This window comes from Rhinolophus sinicus, chromosome 1, assembly GCF_057876585.1.
Source record: "Rhinolophus sinicus isolate RSI-liver-muscle chromosome 1, RSI-T2T, whole genome shotgun sequence".
In the NCBI taxonomy this organism is placed as follows: domain Eukaryota; kingdom Metazoa; phylum Chordata; class Mammalia; order Chiroptera; family Rhinolophidae; genus Rhinolophus; species Rhinolophus sinicus.
In genome coordinates this window covers 88454712-88469793 of record NC_142501.1, presented here as the reverse complement: position 1 = coordinate 88469793, position 15082 = coordinate 88454712, and the positions used below count along the sequence as shown (strand labels likewise).

Genomic DNA, 15082 nt, shown 5'->3' with positions numbered 1-15082 from the left:
ACCTTTGTTAATACGATGGGCGTGGAGCAGCAGGTTTTTCAGTGCTGTCTGCATGGAATAGAGCAGTTATTGTTTGAATGTTTTCAGTCTTGCTAGGCTGCTCTTTCCTGTTCCTTTGGCTGCAGAGAGACCAGGATCTTTGGGGGATTTTGTTGCCTTTTCCTGTGGGCATTTACAGTTTGGCAACTTTTTCAGTCTGGGATATATTAGGCAAAAAGAAACCCCAGGGAACTCACGGCTGTCTTGTTCCTTGGGTCCTGAGATCTTTTGCCGGTCTGCCCTCTTTTCTCCACTTTTCAGGGTCTTCTTATGTGTGTTTTATATATAACGTCCAGAGTTTCTAGCTGCCCTTAGTGGGTAGGAATAGAGATAAGTGGTTTACTCCATTTTGAGTCAGAAATGGAAGTGATTGTGCATTTTTTATTTATTTCGACTCTAATTTGTCGGCGAGAACATGGGGAAGACTAATGAAAAACAAACCAACAAAATACTACTCATTTTGTTCATTTCTTTTTGTTTTGTTTCATTCTACCTGTTTTTTCTAAAGCCACATTTCTTCACTTTATTCTAAATGTCTGCCTAAGCTCTTTTCTGTATATGTTGTGTTTGGGGACCTCGTAAGGTGTCCAAGGGTCTGGAACAGGATGGGAGATGTGATTATGGAGGAACCCAACACTACTAGCCTGAGAACTTTAAATTTGGGGAGAACAATTTTAAGTGTTTAATCTACAATGGTGATAATTAGATGACTGGTCCAAAACATACAGTGAATGTGAGGTGTGGGCGCAGAAGTGTTACTGGAAGCTGGAGCAGGGTAGAACCTCTGTGTGCAGGTGACTGGCAGAGGACAGGGATCAGTGAGGCAGGGCCATCGCCTGGGGCTCACCTCCCAGAGCTCCCTCCAGCTCAGCCACCTGCTTCTAACAGGACCGGCAGAAAAATCTCCCCCAAGTTTGTTGAATCAGCATTCGTTGCACATCTGCAATGTCCAAGACTTGTAGAGTTAGATAAAAAGGCACCTGAGATGTGATCCTTGGTCTCAGAGCATACAGTACAGAAACTTCCCACTTTGTGGATTCTTTTCTCGTACTATTTACCTCTTCTATACTCAGAAGAACAGACCTCACATGCTCTTTCAGAGTCTCCCAGGAGATTTTCACCAGGGAGAAGGAACATTAAAAACCCAAAACAAATGAAACAGAATATAGAGAGAAAAGCCTCTCACCCTGCAGCTCCAGGAACAAGCATTAACCTGACTTCTGAGACAGTGCAGGGTGTGCCCAGGGAACCTGCTGGTCACTGGGCGGCTGCCATGGCACACTCCACACACCTGATGCTGCTCAGGAGAAACCAGGAAGCTTGTGACAGCTTTCCTAGTCGGAGAACATCTGGTTTGGTAGGCAAGGTGTCATCTATGCAGCCGGCGCAGACCAGGCTCAGCCTGCCTGGGCAGTGACACACTCAGTCGCGCGGGGAGAGACACAGCCGACACAGTATGATGCTCAGGAGAAATGTCTACAAAGTTTTGTGCATTGGGCTGATTCTGATTATTGCCTACAATCTCTTCCTGGTGTTTTATACCAAGGCGATTTTACAAAAGTTGATTCTGAGTAGTCTCCAAAAGGAGCTCCATTTGCCACTGTCCGAATGGAACGGGACAGTGATAAAGAGATTCTCACACTTGGAGTTGGATTTTCAGCATCTGAGTAAGTTTATAACACTAACTTGAAGGGGATGGTGTGTGTGTGTGTGTGTGTGTGTGTGTGTGTGTGTGTGTGTGTGTATGTTTAGGGACACTTAGAAAAATGGGGTGCAAGACAAAAATGAGAAAAGGTCACATTCTCATCTCTCAGTTGCTCAGTTTCAGCACCTGACATTGAATTTTATGCCTCCAAATGGGTGGTAAGTATTGAGAATTAATGGGGATCAGAGCAAGCAGTTGAGGGGAGAGGAGCAGCGTGTGTCTATGTGAGTGGTGTGTGTGTGTGTGTATATACACTTGCACACACACATGGTCACAAGTACCTACATGCAACAGGTAGGCCAAGACTCAGATGAAAAATCCCTGAGAGGTTCAGGGACATCTAGGCACAGCCCTGTCCTTAGCGCTTCGTGTGGCAGGGCTGTTCCACAGAGGTGACAGTCTCTGGGGCAAACCTCGCTTCCACTTTGCTGTGAGTTACTATCAGGAACTAATGGGGCCTTGTTAGAGGACCTAAGATCCAATCCTGACGAAGCCATGACAGTTGTGTGACCTGGAGCAAGTGCTTATGTCTCTCAGTCTGAGGCTCCTGATCTGTAAATGGATCTGATGAGAAGGTCTCGAGGCCACAGGGTTATGAAATGTATGCAGAAAGTGCTCTATAAACTGACGTGTATTAAATTTTAACTTATTTTATTGGGGTATAATTGACATATAAATTGTATTAGTTTTTTTCTTTCTTTCTAATTCGGGAATATAGGGAACAGCATGTTTTTCCAGGACCCATCAGCTCCATGTCAAGTCATTGTTTTCAATCTAGTTGTGGATAGCACAGCTCACTGGCCCATATGGGAATCGAACTGGCGACCTTGGTGTTATGAGCACCGCGCCTCAACCACTGAGCCAACCAGCCGCCCCAAAGTTATATGATAATGTGAAATGATCACCGTGATAAGTCTAGTTAACATCCATCACCACACAATTATAAATATTATTTTCCTTGTGATAAGAACCTGTAAGGTCTACTCTCTTATCAACTTTCAAATATATGGTATTAGTAACTATAATCACCTTGTTGTACATTGTATCCCCAGGACCTATGTATTTTATAACTGGAAGTTTGTACCTTTTGACCCCCTTCACTCACTTCGACTATCCCTCACTCCCACCTCTGGCAACCACCAATGTTCTCTCTGTATCTATGAGCTTCTCTCTCTCTCTCTCTCTCTCTCTCTCTCTCTCTCTCTCTCTCTAAGGTTCCATGTGTAAGTGAAACCAAATGATACTTGTCTTTCTCTGTCTGACTTGTTTCACTTAGCTTCATGCCGTCAAGGCGCATCCAGTTTCAACCTCTTCACATGAATTCTGGGCTTTATTTATGATTCCGGCTCACTACGAAACTCTAACCCCTATGATTTGTGTGTGTCTCAGCCTCTGACTCCAGTCAGGGGAAATAGCCATGTATTCCCTGCTCCCAAGTGACAGGGGCCAAATGCCAGTGCCCCAAAGGGAGGTTGGATGTGTGAGCAGGAAGTGACTGCACAGGTGTGTGGGTGTGTGCACGAGGGGGTGGAGTTGGGGAAAGTGTCTTTTAAAATGAGAACAGAGTATTGTCCTGTTTCAGGGTGAGGCAGAGGGACAGATGGAAGGACAGACAGGAGGAGAAAAAGGAAGAAGAAATTAGGGAAAGGGAGAGGGAGAAAGGGGATGAGAGAGGACCAAAGAGATGAGGACAGAAAAGGAGCAAAGAAAGGAGAGTCTAGGTCAAGAGAATGAAAGCGTTTATTTGAGGATAGGAGGAAAAAGGGAAAAGGAGAGTGGGTGAGAGAGAAGGAGGCACAAAGCACCCTAGCACCATCTACATCCCGCCTCAGGAGGCTCATCGTATTTTGCTATGGTACAATTTTCTGAAAGGCAAGCCTCACAAAGGCTCGTTCAATAACTGTCTCCTACAGAGTCTTACCACTCTATTCCCTGTGCCTGGCACAGAGAAATTACATGGATGAGTAAATGAATGAATGAGTTTGGGAAGGAGAGGACAGAGGACAGGCAGTCGGGGTTAAGGGAAGAGTGAAAGAGGACAAGAAAGTAGATCAAACAAAGGGAAGATTGACAGCTCCAGAAGCCCTGCTTTGAGCCCATCTGAAGAGGTTGACACTGACTTGCAAATGTGCTCGGTGCACCTTCACTGAGAGGACGCCTGCATACCTGGGTAGCCACTGTCACCCCTTGACAGAGCTCCCAGACCACACCAGGACTCTCACCCAACCCCAGGGCTCATCCCACTGGCTCAGCCTCCTTGGGCCTTAAACAGCGGTAGCCTGGTTATTCTTTCCTTGAGCTGGAACACAGTGACACCTCGAGAAGTCCTCTGGAGCCATCAAGTTTACTTCCCTTTCCTCTTTGCAATGACCAGTTCCTCCTTTTCTTATTCTTGATGCTCCCCCCCTTTTATTCACTTTAGAATGATGTGGTGTCAGGGACTCCTGATCACCTGAGATGAATTTCAAAGTGTCTTCTGGACCCTGTTTCCAGATTATAAAAGCTCTTTTTTCCTGAAGGGCTTCCTGAAATTGAAACCCTGTTCAGTTACAAATCATCCTGCTTGCTCATTGCCGCCAAGAAGATTGAAGGAAATCACAAGCCAACAAGGGTACCTAGGCATATTAGGTAAACTACCACAGAGCAAAAGCAAGCACACAGTGGTAATGATATCGCTGCTGTGGGATGGTAATGATGCTAAACCAGTTTTCTGGAATTTCTCCAGAGGTTCTTAAAGGTCCCGCCGCACGATGCCATTGGCTCTTGGTAAGTTTCATGATAAAGTGTAGGGATGGTCTAGTGGCCCTACGAGCCCATCCTGCTGCACTCTGCACTTACATCCTCAAATTGACTCCAGGGTGTCCAGATCCAAACAATTTCCCACTGACAGCAATGAATGAAAGAGAAAAACCAGATATCCCCCAAAGAAGAACATAGGGGAATTTAAAGGAATGGAGAACCAAAGGCTACCCTAGGACTCCCATATGCTTAATACAAAAGAGTTTGAATAAAAATACTACTCAGTTTGGAATACTATAAAAATTCTGCTCTAATTTTTATTTTCTACCTGAGCAAATATACATGGTATTCACATGAACCATCTTGGAAAGATACACCATTTGTTTTCCTTTCTGAGTTTGCTTAGACCCTCTTCTTTTTGCTTTAAGCACTTTCATCGTTGATTTTCCTCCTTGGACCAGTTTTATACCACCTTCTAAAAATGTCCTCCTCCCAGCTGCAGGGCTTTCCTGCTTCCCTTTAAGGGTTGTATATGTAGCTGAAATTCAGTCGTGTTCTGCTCACCAAGACCGGTGCTGGGGCCTGGGGCTGCATCTGCCCGAGGAAATTCACGCAAGGGGACTGTCCCCTCGCCAAGCTGGTGGCCCCGGGCTACAATTATCAGAAAAAGGTGTGCTTTCTTTTTACTTTGCAGGAAGGTACATATGGACTAAAGGATCTTATCAGTCTGGTTGGAATTTGGTGTGGGTTTAGGGAAGGATTAGTGGGGACTAAGTGGATCTCTATGGTGGAGTGCCTCGGTTACCATTTGGGAGTTCCATAATCAATGTTGGCTTGGGAAATACTAGTAATTGATTCTAGGTTTGGTCCGATTGCAGAAAGGAGAGAGTTGGACGGCTGTGGTAATAGCCCTTTATCTTACTATGGAAATCTGGCTGCCCTCTCTTTGCTAACATTTCTCCTTGTCAAGTTTTCTCACTCATTACAGACTTTGCAATGGCTCCTGGTTCAGGCTTCGTCCTTGCCACAAATGCTGCTTTCAGCCTTGGCCAGTGCAGTGTCCTGTGGATGACCCACTCAACACCTTGGCCTTCCCATGTATAAAGTCCATTGACTCCATCCCACATAACCCTTCTAAGGTGCATCCTAAACTGTGCCATCACTCAGAAGTGCTCACCCCTGAAATGACAAATTTATGCTGTCCTTTGCTGATCACAACCTCATTACTGCAGCATAATTATTCAGGCTTTCTCCATGACAGTGCCATTTCTCCAACTCTTCTCTTGCCAATATCCACACCTCCATTGCACACTTGTTCTCTTGTACCCGCCTAGGAACCCCCCAACATTGTGTGAAATCAGCTGCCCATCTTCTGTGCACGTTTACCCAAGTGCGAAGCACGCCTGGAAAATTCCCATCACTGAGCCATGCCTCAGCCAGCATTCTCCCCAATCCTCAGTGCTTCTGTGTCCCACAAATCAGTTCTCACTTCCATTTCTTATCATACAAATGTTGAGCATTTTCCACTCTTCTCAAGACTCTTCCTCACCTCCCCCACATCCCCAAGCGGAGGAAACAGAGAAGCCATAGAAAATAGAATCACAGCCAGACTTTACTGTGTGCGAGGCCCTACGCACTTTACAGGTACTAGTCCACTTCGTTATCACAGCAGCTCTCTGAGGTACTTGGCAAACCTAAGGCACCAAGAAGACAAATCTACTGGCCAAGGCCACATCATTAGAAAGAGGCAGCCACTGATAGCGTAGTGCAGTGTTTCTCGAATTTTGTAGTACAGAAGAATGACTCACTGATTTTGTTACAAGTGCAGGTTCTGGCCTCTTCTCCTCCCCTTATCTGACCCTGAGATTCTGATTTCCTTGGTTTGGGGATAAGCCTGGATATGTACATTTTTACATAATCACAACAGATGATTCTGATGTGTTTCTTGGGCCTTATTGTCAATGTATGTATTTCTCAGATTACAGTTTTTGGAGAACTCTGAAGGTGTGGGACTTGGGATAGATAAGTCCTGATAGAAGTAGAAAGAGGTGCATTTTAGAGCACACCATGCCAGGACAGCCTGGCATGACTCTGACAACTTCCCCTGACATATCGCATCCTCTGCAAATTTTAGAAATTGGAGAGGAAAACATTTCAAGGAAATTCGAATGCAAAGCAATGCCCAGCTGGCTAATGACTGGCTGACGTGTCTTTCCCTTGCCCTTCATTTGCAGAAAAAAGTATGAAGTTGGCGATGAAGCAACAAGAACGTGTGGACAGCGTACGGGAAAGGGTGGAAGCCAAGGAGAGTGAGATGAAGAGGCAGAAACCCAGAGAGAAACTCTTCCCAGACTCACCGCTTTTCAAGCAGTGGGGGGAGGATCTTCCTGAGGCCGAGCAGAAAAAGGCCCAGGACCTCTTCCAGAAGTTTGGTTACAATGTTTACCTCAGTAACCAGTTGCCCCTCGATCGTCCCATCCCAGACACACGAGATTCCAGGTAGGATGGACGGACATTGGGCTCCCTAGGGACCTCAATTTAATTTGGGGATGAGCTTTGGGAGCAGCGAAAATCAAGGGATGGAAAGAGGGTTGAGGGAATTGAAAATTGGTAGGGAAGGGATACTGGGCGTAGAAAGTTCTGGCAAGCTGACTGAGCAGAGTTCTTGTTTTTAATCCATTTTATAATGGCAGCTCAGAGAAGATAACTGGTCCAAATATTTGTAGCCTCTTAGAGATGCACAAATGTCAGAGATTCTTGAGAATTCTGGTTTGATGGGTCTAACTCATAATGTTACAGACAGAGAAACTGAGGTCGAGAAAGAGAAAGAACTTGTGCAAGTTACATGAAGTTAACAGGTCTCCTTCCTCCCCTGGTGTTTTCCTCAAGCTCTCCTTTTGGATTCCTCTTTGTTATTAATTCTAACTTACGGAGTATCCCCTCTCTCTTTCCTTTTGTTTCCCATTCCCATTTTTTCTCTTTCTGCCTCTCCTGTCCTCCTTCGTAAGTTTTAAAAATAACACCTTTGTGTAGATATAATTCACATGCCATATAATCCATCCGTTTAAAGTGTACATTTTTATGGTTTTAGTATATTTACAGAGTTGAGCACTATCACCATAATCAATTTAAAAATATGAATTAATATTAGGATGTCAAATAAACCTCAAATTCTTTGCATAAATTCCATTTGATCATGGTATGTAATTGTTTCTTTATTTTGCTGGATTTAGTTTGCTAGTATTTGTTGAGGAGTTTTGTGTCTCAATTCATAAGAGATATTGATTTGTAGTTTTCTTTCCTTGTGACGTTCTGGTTTGGTTTTGTGGCTGGGTAATACTGGCTTCGTAGAATGAGTTGGGAAGTGTTTCTCCCTTTTCTATATTTCAGAAAAGTTTGTAAAGCATTGGTATTACTTCTTCTTTAAATACTTGGCAGAATTCACCAGTGGAGCCATCTGGACCTGGGCCTTTTTCTCGTGGGTTTTTTTTGATTAGTAATTCAATCTCTTTGTTTGATATAATCTATACAGATTTCTATTTGTTCTTGAGTCAGTTTTGTAATTTGTGTCTTTCTAGGAATTTGTTCATTTCATCCAAGTTTTCTAATTTGTTGGCAGACAGTTTATAGTATTGCCTTATAATCTTTTTTATTTCTGTAAAGTCTGACTTTTATTCCTGAATTTAGTAATTTGAGTATTCTTTATTATTTTATTGGTCATTCGTAAATTTTGTTGATGTTTTCAAAGAACCAACTTTTTACTGACTTTCTCTATTATACCTATTCTCTATTTTATGTATTTCTACTTTCATCTTTACTATTGCCTTCCTTTTGCTTGCTTTGGAGTTAGTTTGCTTTTTCTTTTCTATTTTCTAAAGATAGAAAGCTAGATTTTTGATTTGAGATCTTTTTTATTTTTAATTAGGTGTTTACAGTCATAGATTTCCTTTGAAGCTCTTCTTTATCTGTACCACATAAGTTTTGGTATGTTGTGTTTTGTTTTTCAGTCATCTTAAGGTATTTTCTAATTTCCCTTGTGATGCTTTTCTTTGACTAAATAGTTATTTAGGGATGTATTGTTTAATTTACACATATTTGTAAATTTTCCAAACTTTTCCTCTTTAATGTCACTCTATTGTGATCAGAGAATCACACTTTGTATGAATTTAATCTTTTTAAATTTGCTGAGACTTATTTTGTACCCTAGCATATAGTCTCTTCTGGATAATGTTGTATGTGCAGTTGAAAGTATTCTGATGTTGTTGGGTAGAGTGTTGTATACATGTCTGTTAGTTGGTTTGCAGCATTCTATAAGTCTTTCATTTCTGTGTTTATCTTCTACCTTGTTGTTGTGTCTATAATTGAAAGTGGGGGTATTGCAGTCTCCAAAGATTATTGCTGAATTGTCTATTACTCCCTTCAATTCTGTCAGTTTTTGTTTCAGGTATTTTGAGACTCTGTGGCTAGGGGCATACTATGTTTCTAATTGTTATATCTTCCTGATGGATTGATGCTTTAATCATTATAAAATTTTTTTTTTATCATGCTAGTATAACTACTCTAGCTTTATTTTTGCTGTTTGCATGATACAGTCTTTACTTTCAACCTATTTGTCTGTTTTGATCCAAAGTGTATTTTCTGAAGACAAAATATAGTTGGTGCTTTAAAAAAACAAAAGACAAAACAAAACAACCACAATGTGACAATCTCTGCCTTTTGATTGAGTAGTTTAATTCACTGATACTTAATATTTTATTGATATGGTTGGATTTATTTCTGCCATTCTATTTTTGTTTTTTAATGTCTCATTTTTTTCCTTTAGTCCTCCTTTAGTACTTGTTTTTTTATATCAAGTGAATACTTTCTAATGCAACAGTATGATTCTTTTAATGATATTTTAGTATATTTTTATAATGGTTCCTCTAGTGTTTATCACATACATCTCAATTTATCTGTCTACTTAGACTTATTCCAATGAGATAGAAGAAGCTTGCACATAGATAACTCTATTTCTTCTTCCTCTTTTTTGCTATTATTGTCACATATATTACATATATGTATGATACCAACCTAAAAATATACTGTTATAATTATATAATTATATGCCTACTAAATGTCAGGAAATAGGAAAGTATAAATTTATAGAGTTTTTATATTTATCTTTTTCTTTATCATGTCAGATTCTCTACACTTGCTCCTGTGATTCAGTTTACCATCTGGTGCCATTTCCTTACTTCAACACAGCTTTGCTCTCATCCACCTCTTTTGTGCTATTATTGTCAAGTACATTAAATTAGTATATGTTATAGGCCCAACAATACAATTGTATACACTTTTTAAAAATATGATTGCTTTTAAACTCAGTTAAGAGAACAAAGGAGAATAAGCATTTATACTGTCTCTTGTAATTATACAATTACCTTTACTGATGCTCTTTGTTTTTTGTGTGGATTACTGTCAGAGATTACTTGCTTTCAGCCTAAAGAACTTAGTATTTCTTGTAAGGTGGGACTGCTACCAACAAATTTTCTCAGTGTTTGTTTGTTGGTTTGCCAGTGTCTTTATTTCACCTTCATATTTGAAAGATATAAGATAAAAGATGCTAGGTTGACATCTTTTTTCTTTCAACACTTTCAAAAGTTATCCCATTGCCTTCTGGCTCTATTGTTTCTGATGAGAGGGCAACTATTAATATTATTGGGGTTCCCTTGTAAATGGTGAGTTATTTTCTTGCTTCTTTCAAGACTTTTTAATTTTTTATTTTTGGCTTTCAGCATTTGGGCTATGGTATGTCTGGGTATGTACCTCTACCACTATTGTACCTGGGGTTCATTGAGCTTCTTGGATGTGCCTCGATATTTTTGAGTAAGAATATTTCCTTTGGGGGTTATGAAACACATATTCTGCAATTTTGTCTTCCATGTCAAGTGCAGTTGACCGGTAGTGACTACCTGGAGTGCTGTGGTGGGGACATTTTGAATCTATGTGGTCCAAGGCATGAGTGCCGTAAGCTACTGGAGATGCCTGCCATCATGCCCGGGGAAAATGGAGGCATGTGTGTCAGTATTTGCCACTTGCATAGCAGGAGGCAAGTGGGACATAATACATTTTCTCCTGGGTTGTTTGCATAATTTAGATCTGTAGGTATGAAGAGAATATGGTGGCATCACTTGGTAGTTTAGGGATTAGCTCATGAAAGTGCTTGTTAGAAAGCATTACTGTGGATAAAAAAAATATGTATGTATCAGTTATCCATATGTACTTGCATAACATCTGAGTCACATCTGGTATTTATAAACCAAATGAGGACTCTTTCTCCCTGCTGTCCATTAAAAAATCCATGTGGTTCAGACATATATGGATTTCAGAGCTAAAACATTCTGGAAACCACCATGGTTAGAGAAGTATAGGAAGAACACTCTATTGACTTTCTCTGAGAGAGAAATAATTCAGTGAATCAGAGCTATCACTTAGAATCTTGAATTAAGAGATTATAAAAGAATAAACTTTCTATGCCATTTAATCCAGCTTCCTGCTAAGCCAGATATCAAAGTGATTACAGTCATTCAGTTTCCCCAGCTTTCTGAGTAGCTGTCTGAGACCAGAAAGATGCTAGCCCTGGCGGTTCTCATATTGTTGTCATGCCCTCTCTTTACCTTTCAGAGACCAGAGAACGGCTATGCAGAAGAGTATTGTATGGAATCAGAGAATCAGTCAGTCACTTTATTGAGTTTAGGTAGATATTGAATACCAACAAACAAACACGTAAGAAGACATAAGTTTGATAGTTAATCTCTATTAAGTAGTCCACCAAAATGCTGTGGACAGGACCAGCGACAAAATTTGCAGGGCCCAGTGCAAGATGAAAATGTGGGGCCTTTTGTTCAGAACATTATTAAGAATTTCAAGATGGTGATAGCAAAGTATGAAACCAAGTTAATTCACTAACTGCACAGGCTGCACACTCAGGAAGCTAGCTTTGCTGCTGGCATGACTCACCTTAGGAAATCCCAGTGTAAGAATATACTTTGCAATTGCTTATAGCCTGTTTGCATGTGTACCTATTAGTTTATTCTCTCTGTTTTAGGCAAAGTTGTGATATGCATAAAATTTACCTTTCTAACTATAACACCTAGAATTTACTCAGTGTATCTATTTCTCCCATTGTGCCCTCTTGTTGCTAAAAGTGTTGGAGGGGGCGACTGTGGTTCTATATTGGGAGGAATTGCTAATCAGTTACTCTGGTTGTCATCCAAGCAATACATATTTTTCAGTAGTTTCCTGCACACCCAGTATGGTAGCCACTAGTCACACATGGCTAATTAAATTTAAATTAATTAAAATTGAATTAAATTAAAATGGAATTAAAGTAATATTGAATTATATTAAAAGTTTTTTGGTTACGTAGCCACATTATAAGTGCTCTATAGTCACATGTGGCTAGTGGCTGCGTAACAGACAATATAGATACAAAACATTTCCATCACTGCAGAAAATGTGATAGGACAGTGCTAGGAAGCAAGGAGGAAGGAGAGATCATTCTTTTTGGAACTGCAGGAGCCACCTTTCCTGCCTTTCTTGACAGAAGGTGGGGAAAAGAATGTGGGGTGTGCATAAGAGAAGTGTTGTGAAAGCATTTAGAATATAGTGAAGACAATATTGAAACAGACGCTGGGTGGAGGAAACACACCTGATGGGATTATATGGATTAGAGGGAAGAGAAGCTGAGCAGAGTTTTAACCAGTTTTCAATTTAACATAATTATCAGTTCCACTCTCAATTAAATGCATATTAATTATATAGCCACTCTGTACTAGACATTAAGAACTGCCACTGAGCTTGAAAGAATTGTAAGTTCTCCTCTCAGGCTCCCCTGTCTCAGCTTGAAATGTTGGTGACCATCAGGCTTTAGTGCAAGGCTCTTATCTGCATGTAACTTGAGAGGTTTTACCCAAGTCTTAGGAATCATCCACTTACATGCTGAAGACACTCAAGTTCCCATGTCGCTAATCCTCATTGTTCATCTCCGTCTCTGGGACCATCTACTCAGTGACGTACTGGCAAATTTTATGGTGTATCTCAGAGGCGATTTAGACTCAACATGGCCAAACCTGAAAGTACCCATTTCTTTTTCTCCTCTGGTTGTTCCTACCTCAGTGAATGGTGTTATTGTACAAGTAATAATTATAACAACAACAAGAACTATCACATTAGTTATAAGAGCAGTTAACATTTTTAGAACAATTATTCTGAGCATGTTAAGCACATTATTACATTGGATTTTCATAATAATACTATTGAGAGAATAGAAAATATGTATTGGTCTCTGCCTGGGTTCTTGATACAAAGATCCTGAAACCCTTGTAAATACCTAAGTAATAAGATTCTGAGCATCATTTGTTCTACTGAGGCTACTCTGGGTGGGCTCCTGGATGAGGGCTGGTCACCAGAAAGACCAAAGCATTACCAGAAGCTTGGAATTTTTAGTTTTATTCCCCCATCCTCCAGAGAGGAGAGAAGGGCTGCATATGGAGTGAATTGATCATGCCTATATGAGGATAATTCCATCAAATCCCAATAGTACAGGGTTTGGAGAGCTTCCATGTTGCAAACACATCCACCCAGGTGGGTGACACATCCCACCTTCCTGGGAAGAGAAGCTTCTGTGCTTGGGATGCTCCCAGACCTCGCCCAATGTAGCTCTTCACCTGGCTGTTCATTTATAACCTTTATTATATTCTTTAATAAATTTACCAATGTAAGTGTTTCCTGGAGTTCTATGAGCTGCTCTAGCAAATTGATCGAACCTGAAGAGGGGGTCCTGAGAACCTCTGATTTGTGGTCGAGTCTGACAGAAGTTGTGGGTAACCTGGAGACCTCCCACTTATAATTGGCATCTGAAGTGGGGTGGGGACAGTCTTGTGGGACTGACCCTTTCACCTGTGGGCTCTGATGCTGTCTCTAGGTAGATACTGTCAGAATGGTTGGACACCCAGCTAGTGTCACAGAGATACTGCTTCTGATATTTGTTACCAGAAGTGTCAAGAGTGAAGTGTTCTGTGTGATAATAACATGAGTAATAAAGGAGACACATGGTAGGTGTCTATGCACCTACACCCTACATAGGTGGAAAACTGGTAAGATTTATACAACTATGATGTAAGTATTATTATTACTGCTGCTACCATTTTACAGATAACATAAAGGAGGCACAAAAAGAGGAAGGTGACTTTCCCAAGATCATACAGATAGAAAGCGACAGAGCTGTGACGTGACTACAGAAACTCTGCTTATTTCTCTTATTCATTGTCTGGGAGCCCCCGCCCCACCCCACCACCCCATTCCTGGTTTTGCTTTCTGCACTTTCAGTTACCCACAGTCAACCACTGTCAACCACAGTCTAAAAATATTAAATAAAAAATTTCAGAAATAATTCATAAGTTTTAAATTGCGTACCATTCTGAGCAGTGCGATGAAGTCTTGTGCCAACTCACTCTGTCCCGCCCAGGATGTGAATCATCCCTTTGTCTAGCAGATCCACACTGTACGCACAGCACAATATGATATTTTGAGAGAGAGAGAGACCACATTCACATAACTTTTATTACAGTGTATTGCTATAATTGTTCCGCTTTGTTATCAATCATTGTTAATCTCTTTCTGTGCCTAATTTATAAATTAAACTTTATTATAGGTATGAATGTATTAAAAGGGAAAAAACCACAGGCCCAAAATGATGTCACTGGTGCTAAAAGCTCATGATATCAATCCTAGATTTAATACCTGATCCAAATGTAGTTTCAACCTCTCCTAGAAATGAAATCTTAATCAACCAGTCTGGAATTTTCTGGCCAAGCATCAGTAAAATGTGGGCTCTCTTCATCCCATAGAGAAAGAAGAGGTAATCTGTATGCTAAAAACCCTTCTGTTCTCTTCCCCAAAGAAAAGGTGGGCTTGCCCCAAAATAATCCTTTCTTTTCTTTTCTTAATAGCTCCCTTGCCACACCATTCTTCCTATAATACCTTCCATTTTGTACAAGCCCTCCAAGCACACTTCTAGTTGCTAGATGGGTTGCTGCCAAATTCATGAATTTCTTAACTAAAGCTAATTACCGTGTTTCCCCCAAAATAAGACCTAGTCAGACAATCAGCTCTAATGTGTCTTCTGGAGCAAAAATTAATATAAGACCCAGTCTTATTTTAATATAAGACAGGGTATAATATAATATAATATAATATAATATAATATAATATAATATAATATAATACTGGGTCTTATATTAATTTTTGCTCCAAAAGATGCATTAGAGTTGATTGTACGGCTAGGTCTTATTTTCAGGGAAACACTAGATCTTCAAATTTGTTTGGCTGAATTAAACATAGCATATATATATATATATATATATATATATATATATATATATATATACACACACACACACACACTATCCGTGATTTCAGGCATCGATGGGGGTCTTGGAAAGTATCTCTTGTGGGTAAGTGGGGACCACTGTCGTCTCCAGGTTAGTCTACAATCCCTTTCAAAATACCAGCTGAGTTTGGGTAAAAATTGACAAGCTGATCCAAAAATTCAGATGA

General features: G+C 40.5%; 1 protein-coding gene across 1 annotated transcript in view; it reads left to right on the top strand.

Moving 5' to 3' along the window:
- The first annotated feature begins 1495 nt into the window (after window positions 1–1495).
- GALNT8 (polypeptide N-acetylgalactosaminyltransferase 8) overlaps window positions 1496–15082 on the top strand; it is a 65786-nt gene continuing 52199 nt past the window's right edge. The window contains exons 1-2 of the mRNA XM_019718612.3: window positions 1496–1706; window positions 6718–6982. Of these exons, the coding sequence (XP_019574171.3) occupies window positions 1496–1706; window positions 6718–6982 (476 nt within the window). The remainder of the gene's footprint in view (window positions 1707–6717; window positions 6983–15082) is intronic.